Source organism: Pseudophryne corroboree, chromosome 7, assembly GCF_028390025.1.
Source record: "Pseudophryne corroboree isolate aPseCor3 chromosome 7, aPseCor3.hap2, whole genome shotgun sequence".
NCBI lineage: Eukaryota > Metazoa > Chordata > Amphibia > Anura > Myobatrachidae > Pseudophryne > Pseudophryne corroboree.
This window is the reverse complement of record NC_086450.1, coordinates 143,618,804-143,642,192: the sequence shown is the minus strand read 5'-3', so window position 1 is coordinate 143,642,192 and position 23,389 is coordinate 143,618,804. Positions and strand designations below refer to the sequence as shown.

At 44.8% G+C, this 23,389-nt stretch overlaps 1 protein-coding gene across 1 annotated transcript in view; it reads right to left on the bottom strand.

Annotated features, from left to right (window-relative positions):
• Positions 1 to 23,389, bottom strand: part of LOC134944818 (protein mono-ADP-ribosyltransferase PARP15-like) — a 163,631-nt gene that overhangs the window by 39,971 nt on the left and 100,271 nt on the right. Inside the window, exons 11-12 of the mRNA XM_063933705.1 lie at positions 14,980 to 15,119; positions 10,960 to 11,134 (exon numbers count right to left, since the gene is read on the bottom strand). Coding sequence (XP_063789775.1) covers positions 10,960 to 11,134; positions 14,980 to 15,119 — 315 coding nt within the window. The remainder of the gene's footprint in view (positions 1 to 10,959; positions 11,135 to 14,979; positions 15,120 to 23,389) is intronic.

Genomic DNA, 23,389 nt, shown 5'->3' with positions numbered 1-23,389 from the left:
CACTTTTCAGTGTCCTCACTGTCTGGAGGATAGAGCTGTGCTGTGTGTGACAGATACCAACTGACTCTGACAGACTGAACTGAGAGGCTGCTCCCAGGTGTTCTTCTTGCCATTACACACAGCAGCTGTGGCAATGTGACAGCTACTGAGCCAAATGGAGCCTCCTGCATAGTCCCTGTCGCTGCCGCTGGAGAGAAAACATGTCTGCAGAGGACCCGAACTGACATGTTTCCATGATAATGTTAACAGCCAGCTCCTACACATTCCCCGCTAACACTGCTAAAATGATTGTGATCTCTCCTCCAGTGGTGAAAGGGACTAGGCTGTAGGTGGTGGTACCAGCAGGAACGGTGCGGGAGTCAGGCAGCTTCCTGTCATAGACAGCACAGCTCCGTCCTCCAGACGTGATGGTATCAGCATCCCGATGCTCAGGATCCCGACACCTACTTGGTAAGTATACTAGCCGTAATCCAGAACCTCCCTCACACTATCCCTCCGTTTCCACAGCCTAACCCTAATCCCTCCCCTCCCCTGCAGCCTAATCCTAAACCTCCCTGGTGGTGCCTAACCCAAAACACCCTCCCCGCATTCTAACCGTAACCCTTCCTCCCACACAGCTGACTGCTGGGATCCCGAACGCCGGGAGAGTGACCGGATCCCCTTCAGAAACCGACAAGTATTATATTAAGAAGGAATGAGAAGATACAGAAAAGTGTTCAATTGGATTGAAACAGCAGTTTAAATGTTAAATGGGTTTACTAAATATTCTGAACAAGCGTACTGATGTATTGAAGCAGTTTAGTTATGCTAACCCAGGGGGCTACATGTTCTGAACTTGAACCGTCATCTGTATTAGATTTTTGGGACATTCTACTCAAGGTAGTCATAATAATGTGACTCGACAGTGTAATTTATGTTATATGTTGTGTTTATTGTATATTGGTGGTCATTCCGAGTTGATCGCTAGCTGCATTTGTTCGCAGCGCAGCGATCAGGCTAAAAAAAACGGCAGTTCTGCGCATGCGTATGCGGCGCAATGCGCATGCGCGACATACGTGCACAACGAACGATGCAGTTTTGCACAGGGTCTAGCGATGCATTTCAGTCGCACTGGTTGCCGCAGAGTGATTGACATGAAGTTGGCGTTTCTGGGTGCCAACTGACCGAAAAACGCAGGTGTGCCAGGGAAAACGCAGGCGTGGCTGGCCGAACGCTGGGCGGGTGTGTGACGTCAAATCCTGAATAGTCTGAAGTGATCGCAAGCGCTGAGTAGGTTTTGAGCTACTCTGAAACTACACAAAATTGTTTTGCAGGCGCTCTGCAATACAACCGTTCGAACTTCTGCTAAGCAAAAATACACTCCCAGTGGGCGGCGGCATAGCGTTTGCATGGCTGCTAAAAACTGCTAGCGAGCGATCAACTCGGAATGACCCCCATTGTACCAAAACTACCTATGTGTTCTCATACATCATTGCTGATGTCACGCCAAACAGTCCCTCTTGGCGTGCCAGGTCCCACGAGACTCTGTTAGCGTCAGGCATGATGCAACTAGGATGCAACAGGAGACTGTGCTGATTAATTTGATATGTGACACGTGTATACCGGTGTGTGAATTTCTGAATCTGTATATGAAGTTCTACGATGCAGCGGCTGCTGCTTTTTTCTATTCCATTTTCCTTTGTGCTTTGTATACAGGGCCTGCTTCATGTTTGTATGATGCAATTGCAATGTGATATTCTAGGCTGCGGAACTGCTAATGTTAGCAAGTGAAGCTGCTGCCATGAAATGTAAAGATACTCCTACCAAAGCCATCGCAAACTCATTCGCAATTACGTACAAATTTGCGGTCTATATGCAAAAATGAACATCTGGGCTAAGGGTAGGTCTAAGGCTTTGCAGGGATGGGAAAGTTATGGTCAGGTACCAGGGGGGGTTACGGTTAGGCACTTTCCAGGGGAGGTTAGGGTATGGCACCATGCGGGGAGTGTTAGGTTTAGGCAGTGGGGAAGGGAGGGTTAGGGAACTGTTTGGGTGGCTGTCAGGATTCTGGTGTGACTGCAACAATAATGTATGAGGACACATACTGTATGTAGGTGGAAACCTGTATTGGTGCTATGCAGCCAGTATATTCACAACCAAAGTACCACCAAATACTGGGTGTGATGTGGGATACCAGCATTTGGGATGTCAGCGGTCATAAGACCGACAGTGGCATCCCAATGCTCAACATGGGATGTAGTTGGAATCCCAGCAGTCGGAATCCCGACAGTGAAAATACCAACGCTGGAATCCTGACCGCCAGAATATCGGCAGCACCGCCACAGCTATTCCCACTCCTGGGTGTCCATGACGTGTCTGTGGTGAGTGAAGTGAGCCGCCGAGCCCACAGCGTGGCGAGCCCGCAAGGGTCTTAGTTCCACTCGCCCCCCTGCCGGCATTCTGATGGTCGGGGATTCCGACGTTGTTTTTTTGACCGTCGGGATTCCGACCGCTGGGATTCCATACCCAACCCCTCAGCATAAGTATGCTTACCCTTCTCCCCTACCCCCTAACTGTAACCCACTTTTCCTGCAGCCTAACCCTAACCTTTCCTCAGCAGCCTATCCCTCCCCGGTGGTGCCTAAATCTAACACCCCCTGCGGCCAAATCCTAGGAGACCCCGGCATGCTTACATACGATGACAGCGTTTGGTATTCCGGCATCAGTATTCCAAGTGATGTTGGAGTTCCGATGCCGGCATTTTGGCTGCGTGTCACGATTCCGGCACTGGGATTTTAAAGACGGTATCTTGACCGCATCCCCAAATACTTACGGCAAAACAATATACAGGTTGAGTATCCCATATCCGAATATTCCGAAATACGGAATATTCCGAAATACAGACTTTTTTGAGTGAGAGTGAAATAGTGAAACTTTTGTTTTTTGATGCCTCAATGTACACAAACTTTGTTTAATACACAAAGTTATAAAAAATATTGTATTAATTAAATGACCTTCAGGCTGTGTGTGTATAAGGTGTATATAAAACATAAATTAATTGTGTGAATGTAGACGCACTTTGTTTAATGCACACAGTTATAAAAAATATTGGCTAAAATTACCTTCAGGCTGTGTCTATAAGGTGTATATGCACAGGCGGATCCGGGGGGGGGGGGGGGGCACTCGGGCCCGTGCCCCCCCCCCCCCCCCTGTCATTTCTGACTTCTTTTTTTTCAAAAGGAGAACAGCAGCAGCACTACTGCTATTTCCGTCAGTCAGATTTGATAAAAGAGCCGGCAGGCACTAGGACCCGCCGCGGCTCTAACAGCAAGTCCGTGTGGTAACCATTGGGGAGGATGGAGCTGCAGCTCTAGCCTCCCCCTGCTCACACCGCAACCTACCTCCCCCACTGCCAGCTGGCCAGAGTCCAGCCCAGGCGCAGGGTTCAAATGTCAGCATCGAGTAAGACTGTTATTTATGACGGCGCAGAAGGCTTCATTAGCCCTCACTGCACCGCACAATAATCCCAGCACTACCTCCTCCACTACCTTTACCACCATGCTAGGTGCAGTCACACTCAGCCTCAGCTTTGAGAAGGCGGCCCGTGTGATTGTGACAGGGCTGTCCTGCAGAATTCTTATGCTGCTTGTTGGAGATCCAGCTGGCTGCTTCTGCTAATCAAAGATGAGCAGTTCATGTCCTGCAGTCTGAGTCTCAGTGCAGTGCCCAAAACAAGGTATGCTGCACCTGCCACCACCAACTAAAAACTATAATAATTATATTGTGCTGGGGTGCCTTCCAGGCTCCCATACCTAATGGAACAGGTGAATAACATTTCAAGGCCCAATTAGCCTTTTCATCAGGGTGAAACATTGGCAATAAACCAGGATGCGCTCCTACAGCCAATCATTACCTGATTTTTTCTGTACGGCCACGCCCCCTGTGATACCACACCCCTTATCTGGGAGCACGCGTGCCTTAGGTGCATGTAAATATAACTATTACCGTTCCCCTATCATGGTGCCCCCCCTTTCATTTTCTTCTGGATCCGCCCCTGTGTATATGTAACATAAATGCATTCTGTGCTTAGATTTAGGTCCCATCACCATGATATCTCATTATGGTATGCAATTATTCCAAAATACGGAAAAATCCGATATCCAAAATACCTCTGGTCACAAGCATTTTGGATAAGGGATACTCAACCTGTATAATGAAAAATTGAGTTTTACATTTGCCACTGTATTGGGTCGAAGTTTCTATTTCTTCCCTTTTCTGTCAGGTAACATTACTCCATTCAACATAAAAAAGAACATAAACAAACATATACAGTATAGTCATATGCCTGACGATGGTTGAATAAACCGAAACGTTGCTGCACAGACGTTTGATAGTCTGTTCATTTCATATTTTAAGTCCGTAGAGTGACGCTCTGTATCGTACTGTATAGTCATAATATAATATTTCACAAAACACAGGAATACACTTGTGCAATAATCAGGAGAATGGAGTAGTATTAAACCCTCCAATTACAAAGACATTTTCCTTATAGAACTGAAGAAGTTACTGAACCATTTTCCTGATTGTTGCAATTGTAGCAAGTGTGTGTTCTTGTGTTTGATTAAATACTATACTATGTATATTATATTATGTTATTGTCTATGGTGGTCATTCCGAGTTGATCGTTTGTTGCTGTTTTTAGCAGAATAGCGATCAGGAAAAAAATGGTTGATTCTGCGCATGCGCATGGGCCGCAGGGCGCACGCGCTAAGTTATTTCACACAAAACTATGCAATTTAACACAGGTCCGAGCTACGCTTTTCAGTCGCTCTGCTGATCGGTGAGTGATTGACAGGAAGTGGGTGTTTCTGGGCGGAAACTGACCCTTTTCCGGAAGTGTGCTAAAAAACGCAGGCATGTCAGGCTAAAACGCAGGAGTGGCTGGAGAAACGGGGGAGTGGCTGGCCGAACGCAGGGCGTGTTTGTGACGTCAAACCAGGAACTAAACGGACTGAGGTGATCGCAATCTAGGAGTAGGTCTGGAGCTACTCAGAAACTGCATGAAAATTTTTAGTAGCAGTTCTGCTACTCTTTCGTTCGCAATTCTGCTAAGCTAAGATACACTCCCAGAGGGCGGCGGGCTAGCGTGTGCAATGCTGCTAAAAGCAGCTAGCGAGCGATCAACTCGGAATGACCCCCTATGTTGAAAGGAGTAACATTACCTAATGCTGTATAACTTCCACTGAAGACATCATGATGATCACAAAGACGGTCTGCTTTGGCTTATGGTGTTGCTGGAACACTCAATGGTTTCATGAGCTGAAACTCATTTGGCATCAGATAAAAAAAAAATTCTAGAACATATATTTCTCTGACGTCCTAGTGGATGCTGGGTACTCCGTAAGGACCATGGGGTATAGACGGGCTCCGCAGGAGACTGGGTATAGACGGGCTCCGCAGGAGACTGGGCACTCTTAAAAAAAAAGATTAGGTACTATATCTGGTGTGCACTGGCTCCTCCCTCTATGCCCCTCCTCCAGACCTCAGTTAGTATCTGTGCCCGGCCAGAGCTGGATGCACCCTAGGGGCTCTCCTGAGCTTCCTAGAAAAGAAAGTATTTGTTAGGTTTTTTATTTTCAGTGAGATCTGCTGGCAACAGACTCACTGCTACGTGGGACTGAGGGGAGAGAAGCGAACCTACCTGCTTGCAGCTAGCTTGGGCTTCTAAGGCTACTGGACACCATTAGCTCCAGAGGGATCGAACACAGGCCCAGTCCTCGGTCGTCCGGTCCCGGAGCCGCTCCGCCGTCCCCCTTGCAGAGCCAGAAGTTGAAAATCGGCGGCTGAAGACTCCGGTCTTCATTAAGGTAGCGCACAGCACTGCAGCTGTGCGCCATTGCTCCCTTAGCACACCACACACTCCGGTCACTGATGGGTGCAGGGCGCTGGGGGGGTAGGGGCGCCCTGGGCAGCAATTAGATTACCTTACTTGGCGAAAAGCACATAATACAGTCTGATAAAGTGTATATGTGCATTAACCCCCGCCATTAAAGTACATAAAAGGACAGAAGCCCACCGCTGAGGGGGCCGGGCCTTCTTCCTCAGCACACCGGCGCCATTTTCTCTTCACAGCTCAGCTGGAAGGAAGCTCCCCAGGCTCTCCCCTGCAGTATCCTGGTACACAAAAGGTAAAAAAGAGAGGGGGGTGCACATAAATTTAGGCGCAAAACTGTGTATATAAGCTGCTATAGGGGAAAAATCACTCAGTATAGTGTACATCCCTGTATTATATAGCGCTGTGGTGTGTGCTGGCATATTCTCTCTCTGTCTCTCCAAAGGGCCTGGTGGGGGAACTGTCTTCAAATAGAGCATCCCCTGTGTGTGTGGTGTGTCGGTACGCGTGTGTCGACATGTCTGAGGTAAAAGGCTCCTCTAAGGAGGTGATAGAGCGGATAAGTGTGTGGGAGGGTGTCTCCGTCAACAACGCCGACACCTGTTTGGATATGTGTAAGTGCTGAGGTAAAATTATTGCACAAAAGGTTAGGGAACAGAAAGGAAATCTACCCTGGTCTGTCCCTATGTCACAGAGTCCTTCAGAGTCTCTCTATGTTCACTATCCAAAATAACAAAGTATCGACACGGAGTTTAACTCCACTGTCGACTACGATAATGCAAAGTTACAGCCAAGAGGGCTAAAAGATATTCAATATATGATTATTGGAATAAAAGATGATTTGCATATCACTGATGACTCATCTGTCCCTGACACAAGAGTACACATGTTTAAGGGGGAGAAAGCTGAGGTAAATTTCCCTCCTCTCATGAGGAAAAAGAGCGGGAATCTCCAGACAAGAGACGGCAGCTTCCCACAAGAGAATTCTCAGGCTGTATCCTTTCCCCACTAGGGCCAGGATGTGTTGAGAATCTTCCCCTTGGGTGTCCTGTTTGCACTAGCTATTCTCAGGGATCCTGCAGATAGCGTGCACATTCTAGTATACTACCCAGACCGGCGATTGTGTCGGCATGGGTTTATAGCGCTGTGGCAGCGTGGACAGGTACCTTATCAGCAGAGATTGAGACCCTAGTATGCATATAAATATTTTAAGATGCTGTCTTAAGTGATAGATATATAATTATAAAGCATGCCCAAAGGGACATGAGTATACTGGGTCCTAGAGTCAAAAGCTATGTCGATTTCTGCTTGACGTGTCCTGTAGAATATACATTGGACAGATGATGCTGACTTAAGAGGCATATGGAAGGCTGAGGATTGTGTGGAGAAAGGTTCTCGGGCCTGGTCTCCACAGTTATTGCTGGTAATTCTGATATTTTGCCTTATATTCCTGCACAGCCTAGGAAAGCACGACATTATTAAATGCAGCTTTTCGAATAAAGAAACAAGAAAGTCTGAGGTGCGTCCTTTCTTGTCAGAGCCGGGGGCAGAGGAAAAAAGCTGTACAACACAGCTAGTCCCAAGGAACAGAAGTCCTCCCCGGCCTCTACAAAAATCCACCGCATGTCGCTGGGGCTCCACAGGCGGAGCTAGGCCCGGTGGGGACACGCCTTCGTAAGTTCAGCCACAAGTGGGTTCACTCCCTGTTAGATCCCTGGGCAATAGAAATTGTATCGCAGGGATACAGGCTGGACTGTGAGAAGATGCCCCCTCACCGAGGACCCGGCGGGCTTCCCCCCAAGAGAGGGAGCCAGTGTTAACTGCAATTCGTAAATTGTATCTTCAACAGGTGGTGGTCAAGGGTCCCCTCCTTCAACAAGAGGGTGTTATTATTCGACCATGTTATAATCCCGAAACCAGACGGTTCGGTTAGACCCATATTGAATTAAAATCCCTGAACATATACCTGAAAAGGTTCAGGTTCAAGATGGAATCGCTAAGAGCGGTCATTGCATGCCTGAAATGAATCGGGACATAAGGGATGCATACCTTCGTGTCCCCATTTATCCACCTCATCAGGCGTACCTCAGAATTGCGGTACGGGATTGTCATTACCAATTTCACCAAGGTAATGGCGGATATGATGGTGCTCCTGCGGAAGCAAGGTGTCACTATTATCACATACTTGGATGATCTCCTCATAAAAGCGAGATCAAGAGAGCAGTTGCTGGACAGCGTATCACCTTCTCTGGAAGTAAAACGGCAACACGACTGGATTCTATATATTCCAAAGTCGCAGTTGGTTCCTACAGCTCATCTGCCTCGCCTAGGCATGATCCTAGACACAGACCAGAAGAGGGTTTATCTCCCGATAGAGAGAGCTCAGGAGCTCATGACACTGGTCAGGAATCCATTGAAAACCAAAACAGGTGTCAGTGCATCACTGCACTCGAGTCCTGAGAAGGATGATGGCATCATACGAGGCCATCCCCTTCGGCTGGTTCCATGCAAGGACAATGGAACTTACTGGACAAGTGGTCCGGATCACATCTTCAGATGCATCGGTTAATCACCCTATCCCCCAGGGCCAGGGTGTCTCTCCTGTGGTGGCTGCGGAGTGCTCACCTTCTCGAGGGCCGCAGATTCGGCATTCAGGACTGGGTCCTGGTGACCACGGATGCAAGCCTCCGAGGGTGGGGGGCAGTTACACAGGGAAGAAAATTCCAAGGTTTGTGGTCAAGCCAACAGACTTGCCTTCACATCAATATCCTGGAACTAAGGGCCATATACAACGCCCTAAGTCAAGCGGAGTTCCTGCTTCGCGACCAACCGGTTCTGATCCAGTCAGACCGCAGGGGCTCATGTAAACCGCCAGGGCAGCACAAGGAGCAGGGTGGCGTGGGTAGAAGCCACCAGAATTCTTCGCTGGGCGGAGAATCAAGTAAGCGCACTGTCAGCAGTGTTCATTCCGGGAGTGGACACGACCTCCACCCGGGAAAGTGGTGACTTCATCAGGAAGTCTTCACGCAGTTTTGCAAATTGATGGAAACTGCCTCAGGTGGACTACATGGCGTCCCACCTCAATAAAAAGATAAAAAAGGTTTTACGCTGGGTCAAGGGACTCTCAGGCGATAGCTGTGGTCGCACTAGTAACACCGTGGGTGTTCCAGTCGGTCTATATATTCCCTCCTCTTCCTCTCAGACCCAAGGGCTGAGAATTGTAATAAACGGAGGAGTGTGAACAATATTCTTTGCTCCGGATTGGCCAAGAAGGACTCGGTACCCGGAACTGCAAGAAATGCTCTCAGAGGACCCATGGCCTCTGCCTCTCAGTCAGGACATGTTGCAACAGGGACCCTGTCTGATCCAAGACTTGCTGCGTTGGACGGCATGGCGGTTGAACGCCGGATCCTAGCGGAAAAGGGCATTCCGGATGCAGTTATTCCTACGCTGATAACGGCTAGGAAAGACGTGACAGCAAGACTTTTTCACTGTATATGGCAAAAATAGGTTGCTTGGTGTGTGGCCGGGAAGGCCCTACAGAGGAATTCCAGGGGGGTCGATTCCTGCACTTCCTACAGTCAGGAGTGACTATGGGCCTAAAATTAGGATCCATAAAGGCCAAGATTTCGGCCCTATCCCTTTTTCTCTCAAAAAGAACTGGCTTCACTGCCTGAAGTTCGGACGTTGTTACAGGGGTGCTGCATATTCAGCCCCTTTTGTGCCTCCAGTGGCACCTTGGGATCTTAACGTGTGTTGGATTCCTAAAATCCCACTGGTTTGAGCTACTTAAGACCGTGGAGCTAAAATATCTCACGTGGAAAGTGGTTATGCTTTTGGCCTTAGCTTGGACTAGGCGTGTGTCAGAATTGGCGGCTTTGTCATGTAAAAGCCCATATCTGATCTTCCATATGGAAAGGGCAGAATGGAGGACTCGTCCCCAATTTCTCCCTAAGGTGGTATCATCGTTTCATTTGAACCAACCTATTGTGGTGCCTGCGGCTACTAGGGTCTTGGAGGATTCCAAGTTGCTGGACGTAGTCCGGGCCCTGAAACTTTATGTTTCCAGGATGGCTAGAGTCAGAAAAACTGACTCGCTATTTATCCTGCATGCACCCAACAAGCTGGGTGCTCCTGCTTCAAAGCAGACTATTGCTCGCTGGATCTGTAGCACCATTCAGCTTGCACATTCTGCGGCTGGACTGCCGCATCCTAAATCAGTAAAAGCCCATTCCACGAGGAAGGTGGGCTCTTCTTGGGCGGCTGCCCAAGGGGTCTCTGCTTTACAACTTTGCCGAGCTGCTACTTGGTCGGGTTCAAACACTTTTGCAAAATTCTACAAGTTTGATACCCTGGCTGAGGAGGACCTTGAGTTTGCTCATTCGGTGCTGCAGAGTCATCCGCACTCTCCCGCCCGTTTGGGAGCTTTGGTATAATCCCCATGGTCCTTACGGAGTACCCAGCATCCACTAGGACGTCAGAGAAAATAAGAATTTACTCACCGGTAATTCTATTTCTCGTAGTCCGTAGTGGATGCTGGGAGCCCGTCCCAAGTGCGGACTCTCTGCAATACATGTATATAGTTATTGCTTAACTAAAGAGTTATTGTATGAGCCATCTGTTGAGAGAGGCTCAGTTATTGTTCATACTGTTAACTGGGTATAGTTATCACGAGTTGTACAGTGTGATTGGTGTGGCTGGTATGAGTCTTACCCTGGATTCCAAATCCTTTCCTAGTAATGTCAGCTCTTCCGGGCACAGTTTCCCTAGCTGAGGTCTGGAGGAGGGGCATAGAGGGAGGAGCCAGTGCACACCAGATATAGTACCTAATCTTTCTTTTAAGAGTGCCCAGTCTCCTGCGGAGCCCGTCTATACCCAGTCTCCTGCGGAGCCCGTCTATACTCCATGGTCCTTACGGAGTACCCAGCATCCACTACGGACTACGAGAAATAGAATTACCGGTGAGTCAATTCTTATTTTAAATCCACACCAGTTTCCAGGCAATCAGTATTTCATGGGGATACTGTATGAAAAAATAACTGTTCTTTATTAATGCACTGATAAGCAATTGCCACCGACCAACTTACCATTTTCACCAGAATAAATTCGGTTGAATCCTTCCCGGTTAATGTTCTTAATGACCTCAGACTTTGTGCCATGGTACAAATGGTGAAGGTTTCGCTTTCCAGGGTTTTTTCTGCTCACTGCTCTCTTGTTAATTGTAAAGCTCTGCCACTGTTTTACACTCTGAATCCTTTTGATCTAGAAAAATATAAAGAAGTGTTTATGGTATATTTCTGTATACACTACTAGTATTTTGGACCCATCATGCACCGGGTCATAAGCACGCAAAATGCATGAAAATTTTAAACTGCATAAGCAACTGTGTTTTATTTTTCTCTACAGTATGTCTTTCTACTGTATTTCTCTCCCCCCTCCAGGATTTATGCTGTCTCCCTCCTTACTCCATCTCTCTCCCTCCTCCCTCTACTGTCCCTTTCTGAATCTGTCTTCCTCTTTTCCCAGTGTCTCGCTCTGTCTCTCTTTACGAAAAACGCAGACAGCCTGCGCCACCATTGCATCGCGCACATGCGGTCATATTTCTGGGATGCGATTACAATGTGATTGACAGATGGCAGGCGGTCGGGAGTGGGAACGCAGCGTTGGTGGTGAGTGCTGCAGGAAGCACAGGAGTGTCATGGCCAGTTTCGGGGAGGCTGGATGACGTCGCCTGCGTTTTTTGCAATGGGAAACATGGCGACAGTGCGCCTGCATATGCTGCCCGGCTACGTATACAGGGGTCTACCTCTGCAATAACCTCTCAATTGAATTGCAATCACATCGCTGGGTAGCGCTACACATGCTGGGCAGTTTTGCCCTGTGCTGGGCAGCCCTGAGCATGCGATTATATCATTAGCAGTTTTGCTATTTTAGTAAAACAGCTACTGACTCTGAATAACCCCCCATGTGTATAAGGTGCATATGAAACATAAATGCATTCTGTGTTTAGACTTGGGTCCCATCCCCAAGATAACTCATTATGGTATGCAAGTATTCCAAAACATGGAAAAAGCCGATATCCAAAATACTTCTTGTCTCAAGCATTTTCGATATGGGAGACTCAACCTGTATAATAATACTTGTCATTAGCTTATCACTTCACAATACAAATGCCAATGAATAGTATTACATGTCAAGCTATAACTAAGGGTGTTGAGTGGTGCTGTCGCAGAGGCTGTAGGGCTCGGGTGGAACACCGTCACTGCATCATGATACCTGCATGTGGCCTTCATGGTGACTTAGCAAGCAGTGCTACTGCAGAGCCATCCAGTGCGCCCAAGGGGGAAGGCACCAAGGGATGCTGTGAGCAGAGCTTGACTTCCCAAAGCCGGTAGCGACTTCCTAGAGCCGGCTTCCCTGCTCCTTAGGTGTGGTGTTATGACATCACAGCTGACTGGCCCTCATAGTGGGTAGCAGAGATTAGGCTCCACCAAGACATAGGCTGCTTACCTGTCTCAAAGCGGAGGAGGTAGTCTGTTAACTGAAGGAGGGGGGGTGGGGGACTCCGGAGTGGCACGCCTATGGATTTATACCTACTCTATGCTGGGTGCCAGAAATCCATCTGAAATAGCTTGCCTTTGGTATACGCATGACCTAGAATAGAACACGACACTGGCTACACATCCAAGACTTTTCCATGACATTCCCACAAGACATGTCTCTTTCATGCGAGCACCAAGTGGCCACCAAATGCTGAGAACTGTCCTGAATCACCAGGATGTATGCAAACAAGGGTGTGTTCCTACAGCACATGCGCAATTTGCTAACATTCTCTAGATGCAACCGTTTAAGGAGCAGCGTGCGACTCAGAATCAGGCCCTAATTGGGAGCAAACCTGTTCTTACTTGATGCAAGACAGGGCTGATCTGCTCAGTAGATACCTTTAATCTGTGAAAAAGGTTATTTTTTTGTCTACATAGTGATCACCAGATAATAACTACTAAAGGAACACAGCCTTAGAAAGGGGATGTACTCATAATTTTGACATTTACAATGTCAACAGTCATAATGTCACCATCACTGTGTCGACATTTATGATTTGTCTTTGTTGAAATGAAGCATTGAATATGTCTGCATGTCCAAAATGTCGACATGTTCAGTGTCGACATGTGGAATGTCAACATTCTGCACATACCGGCAGTGGAGAGTCAGAGTTAGACTATTGGGAGGGAAGGGTTAGGCACTAGAGGGAAGGTTAACCTGAGGGAGGGGGGTTAAGGTTACTGTAGGAACTAGGGAGGGGTTAGTTTTAAAATACAGGAGGGTAGGTTAGGGTTAGGCACTAGGGGAAGGGTTAGGCTGAGGGAAAGAGGTTAGGGTTAGACACTAAAGGGACAGTTAACCTGAGGGAGGGGGGGTTAAGGTAAGACACTACGGAGGTGTTAGGCTAAGGGGGGGTTAGAGTTAGGCTCCAGAGGGAGGGGTTAGGCAGAGGGAGGAGATCTTAGGGTTAGACACTAGAGGGAAGGTTAACCTGAGGGAGGGGGTTTAAGGTTAGGGAATACGAGGAGTTAGGGTTAAGCTACAGGAAGGGAGGCTAGAGTTAGGCACTAGGGGAAGGGTTGGGCTAAGGGAGAGGAGATTAGGCACTAGAGGGAGGGTTAGGCTAAGGAGAGGGTAGGTTAGGTCAAGGAACTAGGGGGAGGGTTAGGGTTAAGGTATGAAAGGAGGAGAGGTTAAGGTTAGGCTATGGGCGGGGAGGGATAGTGTTAGGTACTGGGGTGGGGTTAGGCTACGGGAGGGGAGGTTAGAATCGGGCCCTAGTGGGAGGGTTAGGGTTAGTCATACTTACTGCCAGAAGCCATGCAGGATGAGCCAGAAGTCCTCGTCAGCTGACCACCAGTCCCAGAACACACTGCTGGAGCTGCCAGACCAATTACTGTAAGTCACTACCAGACCACCAGAAACGTTTTGTTGATATTCTAATGATGCTGACGTTTCATCAGTGTCGACATGATGAATTACAATGAGGCCAATTTTGAAATGTCAACATTATGACCATGTTGACATTGTCATGGTAACGTTATGGGGGAGATTCAAATGTTTGAAAAGTCAGTTGGGAGTCTGTTTTTTCCTATCTAATAGACAGGGAAAAACAGACACCCAACCGACTATTCAAACAATTGAATTACACCCTACGAATGTCAACATAATATATCATACCCATTAGAAAGAGAGGACTCTCAAATGTGTGTGCCCCAAGTGTTCAGATTAATGCTTTTATGCACGTAACAAGACAACCCACAAGGATGAGACCTCGGGGACTTACAGTAGAGTAGGCAATTCTCTTGAAAATGGACTTACCTGACTCCAAAGGAACATGATTACACAAATTATGTCATCAAGCCCTGACCCCCTTTGTCAATGCTGAGTGGGCAGGAGCATGCTAATTAATATCATCGTACATCTTGACCTACACAAATTGACACAAATGGCATCATAAAATGCCCCTTCTTTTCACATCATCTTTCAGCATCATTACAACAAAGGGCCTGATTCACTACCGTTTGCAAATGTCAGATTGCACGCAGAGAGTGATTATCGTCGGACTGCGCATGAGCTGCGAATGCATTGGGTGTGCGTGAAGGGAAAAATGCGATTGCCTTGTGTATGCAGCTTAATTGTAAAGACAATGCATTTTGATTGACAGGAAGTGACCGTTCATGGGTGGTAACGGCGTTTGTGGGGAGGAGTGGTTGGGAAAATGCTGTCATGTCATGGCTGTTTTCGGAGTATGTATCTGACGTCATCTGTGAATGCTGCGTTCAAAAACATGGCACCCAGTGCGACTACATTATCATTGATTTGAGTATGCTGGGATCACCCGCAACTGTCAATGGTGCTCATTTTTTGCGTATGCATTGCGATTCTGCTCATGCATACGTAGATTTGCAAAGGCATTGGTGGGCGTATTTTCTTTTCTTTTCTGGGATTTTTTGCAGTACCAGGTTAGAAATAATTGCTAATTCCTCAATGACAATCCATCGTGAATTAGGCCCAAATGTGGCAGTATTGATGTACTAAAATAAATAATTAATAATATTAACCTCAACCACATGAAATGATTTTGAGGAAGACTTGAATTTAGTTTTAACTTCTTTGTACTCCTGGGAATCTTTGTCCAGATTCACTTCCTGGAACTCACTTTTCACAATATCTGTCCAAGTTCCTGGGTAGTCAAATTTGTCTGTTACAGAAAGAGTAGAGAATTGCTTTATTTTAACATTGCTCTAAATAAACAGTGAGTTATTATAATTCAGCTGGAATCTATAAATTGTTAGATACATTTTAGGTAAAATGTACTTGTTAGTAATACACAAGCAAATCTGCCATTTTGCCATGAAGTGAAGACATTGAAATGGACCCAGTGACAGTCCTGCAATTCCAACAAGTAGTCAGACAAAACATGTAGATATCAGATAAAATGCTTTCTGTGTGGAGTAATAATTCTTTGAAACCTTTTCACAGCAGCAATATGCGTGAGGCTTATTTATAAATCATTTTAACTCCTTAAATACTGTGGAAATGGTTGACCAATGGTCGTGCATGCGCAATAAAGATACCAGGTCATCAATGAGATACAATCATCGTTAGAACAGCATCTTGTCTTCCAGGATGACATTGTATGTGGAGTCTCCTATATCCAGTGCTGATAGTAGGGTGGTACGGGGTGGTACATGGTACCATTAAGAGATATGGTGGTGGTACACAGTACCATCAGCCCACCGCCGGTGCAGCAGGGTGCAGGGTCTCTGTATGCACTGAGCATGCAACCCTTGGCAACGAGCAAGAAACCCCTTACAATGAACATGTAACACCTGGCAATGAGCAAGAAACCCCTGGCAACGAGCAGGTAGGGCGGTAAGTCCTACTAGAGGCATTATGTGTGAAAGCGGCACTGCAGGGAGCATTATGTGTGTAAGCGACACTAGTGGGGCATTATGCGTGTAAGCGGCACTACAGGGGTCATTATGCATGTAAGCGACACTAAAATGCCATGTGGGTGGGGCGCAAAATGTATAATTCCAGCACTGCATGTACAGCGTTACCCAGAAGTGCCGGGAACGCTGGCGCCTCCAGGAGAAGATGCAGAAAGCTGCATCTTTTGCCATGAAATCCCCTGCAGCAAGTAAACAGAAGCCTTACTGTGGGGCATAATTTATAAGGGGTATTTTTGTGTGTGGGACATAAAAGTATGAGTGGCATAATGTGTAATGGGCATTATGGTGTTTGGCATAATGTGTAAGGGGCATTACGGTGTGTAATATAATATGGCCATGCCCCTATTGTCATCCAGCCACTCCCCTAGTTTTGAGTGACCACGCCCCCTCATGACACTGGACCTCGCCCATTTTTACTATCAGTACCACTAAGAAAAAAATTCTTCTTGCACCACTGCCTATATCTAAAAATCTGAAATCCAAAATATTTTTAGCAAGATAGTGACACCTTTGTTTCCTGATGGTCTAAAGTACACACATTTTGTTTCAGGCACAAAATTCTTAAAAATATTATTTAAAATTGCCTTCCGGCTATGGGCCATTTTTGTAAGAAAAGCAAAAAAGCAAGCAAGTGGGCAGAACCATGTTGAGCTGCAGGTGGGGCAGATGTCACATGTACAAAGAGAGTTAGATTTGGGTGAGGTGTGTTCAAACTGAAATCTATGTTGCAGTGTAGAAATAAAGCTGTCTAGCATTTGTGGGCTACATGCAAAGCAGACAGTATTTACATGCTTTTTTTTTGCTTTACTTACAAAAATGAATCAGGCTCTATTGTATGTGTATAAATTGTATATGAAACAAAAATGCATTTTATGTTTAGACTTGGGTCCTATCCCCAAGATACAGTATGTCATTATGGCATGCAGATATTCTAAAATACGGAAAAATCAAATATCCAAAATACATCTGGTCCCAAGCATTTTGGATATGGGAGACTCAACCTTTATTGATTAATTGGTCTGTTACATCATCTCTTACCTCAGCGAATAGCAGCAATAAGAGCATACTTAACAGACAATGTATGTGAAGATACGTAATAATGTGCATTTATATACACGGGATGGTATCGGGATCCAAGCGTTTGGGATGCCGGCACTCATAATACCAACAGTGGCATCTCGACCCTCAGGATCCTAACACATACTAGGTGAGTATACTATCTCTAATCCCCAAACCCCCTAAACCTAAGACTCCTTTTCTGCAGCCTGACCTCCGCCCCACCCCAGCAGCCTAACCCTAACCCTGCCTGGTGGTGCCTAATTCTAACCACCTATTCCCACAGCCTAAGCCTAACCCTCCCCAGGGATGCCTAACCCTAAGTCCCCCTCCCTGTTGCCTATCCATAAACTCCCCCCTTCACAGCCTAACCTTAACGCTCCTCCCTGTAGCCTAAACCTAACCCCCTTCCCCCCCCCCCACACACACACACGCAAACACAGCGGCTTACCAGCTTACCACTCTGCTAGACCGGCAAATCCTCATTCAGGATCCCGGTGGTCGGGATCCTGACATTCCAAGTAGTGTCGGGATTCCGGCATCAGCATTTCGACTGCCAGGATCCCGTCCTCTGGGATCCTTACCGGATACCATATACACTTTTCTCCCAAAAGACTGAAAAGGGCATGCCAAATAGGGTCGCCTGCCCCTTGCCGGAACCCTGACCGCCGGGATCCTGAACAAGCGAGTGTCGGGACACTAAAGAGGTAAGCCAGGGGTGGGGGTGGTTAGGTTTAGGCTGCAAGGAGGGTTAGGCTGCGGGCCAGTGGGATTAGGTTTAGACTGCGGTGAGGAGGGGGTTAGGCTGCGGGAAGGAGGGGTTAGGTTCAGGCACCACCACAAAGGGTTAGTGTTAGACTATGGGGAGGGGAAGGTTAGATTCAGGCTGCGGTGATGGAGGGTTAGGGTTAAGGGAACATTTGGGGTCGGAAAGTATACTTACCTTCCCCTGTCAGGATTCTGATCATCGGGATGCCACGGTCAGTATTATGACCGCCAGCATTCTCTATCCAATGCGGCTGAAAGTGCTTTATATTTGCCAAGAAGTAACCATATTACAAAGGAGACAGCCATCTCGGCAGATACAAATATGTAATTAAAAGTACAAGACACTCAAAGATTCACCAGTTCCATGGATTGTTCATCTTATCCACGGAAGTACCAGGCAAGGCAGCTGTCTGTGGCATACTGCGTAGGTTATAAGGGGCTGGATAAGCAATATCTGGGGGGTATGCAGTCATAATGTCTCCGATAATGCAGTCACAATTTCTACAACAGAATGTCGACACTGTTGAGATAGACATTGTTAAAATGTCAACACCATTAATGTTGACACCTCCAAAATGTCAAAATATTGACATAGGAAATGTCAACAGTGCCATAATATCGACATTTCTGTTATGGTTAGGGTTAGCCTTAAAGTTATGATTAGGGAATGAAGCACACTAAAATCATATTGTCACCATTTCAACAATGTTGACATTACATCAATGTCGAAATGCAGAATGTTGACTTTATTATTGTCGGAAGCAATTCATAGAAATCTGATACACAGTAGTTGGAAAACAAAACAACAAATGCATAGAAGCAGCAAGGGACTCAATGGAGGAGGAGGCTGAGCAGTTTAGGCTGTAGTACTGTAAGGCAGGTTGATGTTGGTCATGCTGGGCAACACAGAGTGCTTGGGGCAAGGTGGTAGAGTACCAGTCAAAGCTAGATAAAAGTGTCACTTTCAGTTTAAAGTGGGCTATGATGCAGAGGTCAGGAAGGTGTGGAGGCCATTGTGGTGTGGAGGTCTAGGAATAAGAGGGGTCTTGTACTTATGTATGTATTCCCAGACTGTTGGTGTGTTGATCCAGATGTAATTGCGGTGAGGGAGAATGCATAATAATGCCAGAGAAGAAAAATGTTGTTGCCACATGGAAAAAAAACAGTGTAAAGTCAGAAGTTAGGCATGAATGGCAAATGAAAGGCAATACCAGGCAGTAGAATAAATAAGGCAACAGTTGAGTAAGTAAATTGCATAACACAAAGCTTCATAAGGCACATAGGCAGGAGCATGGTGGTTAGATAGGTAAAGTCTGGGGAAGAATTAAAGAACCTAGTGAATATGTTGTAGTACTGAAGACCTTGTTGAATCTGTGAAGTTGCAGAGTGGTTCAAAGTCAGTTAAAACTCCATTTATAACATGCTTTAGATGACATGCTTAAGAGGTGGACCAATGACTTTGAATAGATAGGGCGCAAAGTTACTACAGTGGCTCTACTTATATTCCTGGCAACTTTCAAGTTATGATAGCCATATGAAATTGAACGTGACTTTATGCAAACTTGCCAGAATCTCACTCCAACCAATCTTGCTGAGTTAGAAGATGCCATCCAGATGTTTTTAATGCTAAACATACAACTATAGGGATGTAATAGTTAGTGAGATCCAAACTTGCCAGAATCTGTCGAATACTGGGACTGAGGCAACCTGCTGAAGGCCTAACAGTTATGTGTGTGCACTACGGGATAGTACGTATATTATGTACACACCCAATAATCACAGTATCAAAGGGTTCTCATATTCATTAGTATAGTGTAGAAGCATAACAGAATCCATTTTGATTCTAGCTAGATGATATAGCAAATTCATCTTGAACTTTTTACACACTGAGAGACGAGAAAAACAACTTTGTTGGCTAAGTATTAATTCCACCTACGCACTTTCTAAAAGCTCATAGAGTCCAGATGTAATTCCTAATATGGACACAGTTGAATATCACGAGTATCTTTGAGTATTCTTGACAATGGTCCTAATATTGCATAATAATATTGCATAACAATATTGCCTAACACTGTATTCCTAGGTAAGAAATCATATGGGAGGGATATACAAAAGGGGCGTAACTGTGTATTATATAAAACTCATTGTTGATACGTGTATCTGGTTGTTGTTAAAAGGATTTACCTCTCCCCTGTATACGGGCGTGGCCTTTTTAATAAATAATAATTGATTTTTATAAATCCATTTTCAATTCATTAATTTTACCTAACAACCCAAACAGCAACAAGATGGTTAATTTAGTTAACCTCACAAAGAGAATTCAACAGATGGGGGCTCGCAGTCCTTGGAACTATAGATTTCGATCTCTTCATCAAATTCTCAAAGAGGTGTGCCAGCCAGGATGGAAGGAACATCCCAAGTCATTACAGCACTGGTAAGTATAGAATACCATGGTATGTGCTGTATTCCAGTACATGCTGTTTCTATACCTGCCAGCTGTCTGTGTGATTGTATTTTTTATAATATGAGAATTAGGAGTGGAGAGAGTGACAAAACTAGTAAAATAACTCAGGGACCTGTTTGTTGTTGCTTGTTTGTAAAATTAATACCAAAATTATGTCCAAATCGGTTAAGGACCAAGTAACTCGGAAATGTTGATTGACAGATGCTGTTGCATGTAAATAAGATCAAAAATAATTCAAAGTTTGTATTTGGGCAAAGAAACAGTAACCAGGGTTTTTCACTCTTAACTCTATGAATGATTGCGTGTATAAGTGCTGTGGACCATCTTCACGAGGTCTGTTTGTGTTTCAATCTGCATTTACAGTATCACGTCCCCTCGTTAACGCTGTAAGTGCCAGATAAGATAAGAGCCAAAATTAAGTAAAAAGCACATAGACCACCTCCCCTTGTTAGTCAGCTACACGTGTGTAAGAAGGGTACATGAAATAGAGTGAACAACCCGAGGTTACAGGGATTATATGTATTTGAGTGTAAATATATATTGCAATACTGAGCTGCTAAGAGCTGCTGGTTGTTTTAAGCAACCATAGCATGGCATGTTGCATTGTGATAGTAGTCTGTGATAAGAGGATCTACTGCAGCTTCCCAGTTGACAGACGTGTCGCGTGTGTGAAAAATTGCAGGGATTGCGAATTTTTCCAGCGTATGGGAAGGGCAGGGAGGATTAACCCTAAGTGTGCATATCATGTATGGAAGAAATATTCCATAGAAGCACAAATTTTGTATAGTACTGTGACAAAGGGTACAGTATATGTTTTGCATTTCAATCATGCTGTATAATATTGGCCTGATCAACCAATACTAAGCGTATTTTGAAATCGGCAAAACTGTTGAAATCTGCAAGAAATTGAAGTTTGCAAACTGAATTTAAATTTTTGTGTTATGGTGTCTTGTGTGTGGGACATAATGTTCAGTTAAGTATATTCTCAGATCTGGGTCTAATGGAAACCTTCTGTCTGTGATTGGCATGGTTACAAGTTTTGAAATAAGGTTACAAGTTTTGAAATAAGGGTTTTATATATATATATATATATATATATGTATATTTGTGAACTGAGGAAACAAAAGTTGATGTCCGTGTTCAAATGGCTTTTGGCAGATCTGTAGCTAAAAATATGTGGTTATCTAATGTTACTATCTAACTATGAAGTGAAGTTGCCTTATGGTATTGTTTAATACGTAAATATTCTTTAATGCAATATATTGTGAGAAGGTCTGCCAGCAGAAAGAAAAAAAAAAAAAAAGAAAACCCCTTCAGTTTCCAACGCTGTGTAGCACGGAGAGCTGTAAAAGCGCAGAAACGTGCCCCCTCCTTTCCAGCAGCAGTGTAAGCCATGACGCAGTAAAGAAAAAAAAAGTGTTCAGTGAGCTTTGATTTTTTTCATCTAATAAGATGGATCATAATAAGCATAAGTCAGTGGTTTCCAAAATTTTTTTTAATCATGTGGCCCTAGAATATCAGAATTTTTTTCACAGCACCCCTAGGAAAAAATTTTTATTATTGAGAAATGTAAAAATAAATATTACATTAAGTAGATGGCATTTATATGTCATCCTTAGGGTCAGTTGTGTGATGAGGGACAAGATTTGCTTCTGTTTGGCCACATATTTTATGACTGGCAGCCACCAGCACTGGATAATTTGAATTGGTCCTGGACCACCAACCCAGGGAACCCCTGCAAGTGTCCTAGGCACCCCAGGGAGCTACGGCACACAGTTTGGGAACCTCTGGCATAAGCAATACTCTAAATATGTTTTTCTGCAAATGATCTACTCTAGTTTAATATAAGAAAAAAAAAAAAATCCCAGCAACAGATATGGGCTAAAGATGTCAGCACTAACAGCGTTAAAGCTAACAGATCTGCATCTGGCAGACAGTCAAGAAGACAACGCCCTAACTCTGGTGAGCTATACGGGGAAAAGAGTTTTCAAAGCAGCAGAAGCAGCAGCTAAAATCATAGGGAAAGATAAAGGAATACGCATTCTTCAATGTATATGCTGTAAATCAAACATTGCGACCAGCAATTAATCACTACGATTCCAGTATTAACATACTTTTAGACAATTCTTCAAAGTTATTTGGAAGAAACCTAATGTAAAAGTTACAGTGTAAAATCATACTACATCACGGATTAGGTATTTCTAAAGATTCCATGAAGTTTAAAGTAGGTACAGATTAAGTTGGATGCATAGCATATCTATATATCACTTACCCTGGGTTTGTGAGGTAAAAAAAAAAATATGCTTGCTAAAATCCATCTCATTGTATAGGCATCGATATAATACATTGCAAAAGTTCTTAGTGGACTGCACAATATGCAGTGATGAACCAGGTTCCGTAGCCAGGAAGTGTGGGGATATGATTGTATAGAATAGTTATACAGATAAAAATGTGAGCAGGAGCGTTGTTAAGTTTGTAAGTTTTCTGTGAATCCGTATATGTGCCAAGGCATCCATAGGATGGACACAGTCCAAGAAAAGTTTGCTTGGAAGCACATAATGGGTGTGCATGAAAAAAAAAAAACGTAGAGTTTGTGTGGACTGGCCAGTCTGAATGATATGTTGAAATAAGTAAAGAAATGTAACCAGTATGTGGATGATATACCTTTGTGTTATAAATTATTTGAAATATTGGTGTCAGATACTAAACAGTTGTGTTTTCTTGCAGAAAAGAACACAAGGTGTCGAAAGACAAAAGTCAACGGTGTGCTGACATAGTTAACTACCTAGATCATTATTTGGCGCTAGGCCAAAGATAGTTAAAACCCTTAGAGGGTGGAGCCTTGGTATACATTTATTGATAGATATATATGTATGACCAGATGATAAATCTCTAGATACAGTAATTTATTTTTTTTGTAAATGCTATATGCATACATTCAAGTTCATAACCAAAGAAATTATAGAAGGTAATACAATATTACACTTTATCATGAATAAAACATTATGGATACACAGTCAGAGCCAAACCATCCACTTATGCATAAGCAAGAACATATATGTTTAATACTGAGTATATATGTTTAATACTGAGGTTAAGCAGTAGATTTTATATGATGTGTACATTTTACCTCTGACAGTATACAACTTAGATATAATATAGCAATAGTGTAGCTTACAGAAGGATTTCAGATTTAAAGATATATCCCTTCATTCAATAGGGGATATA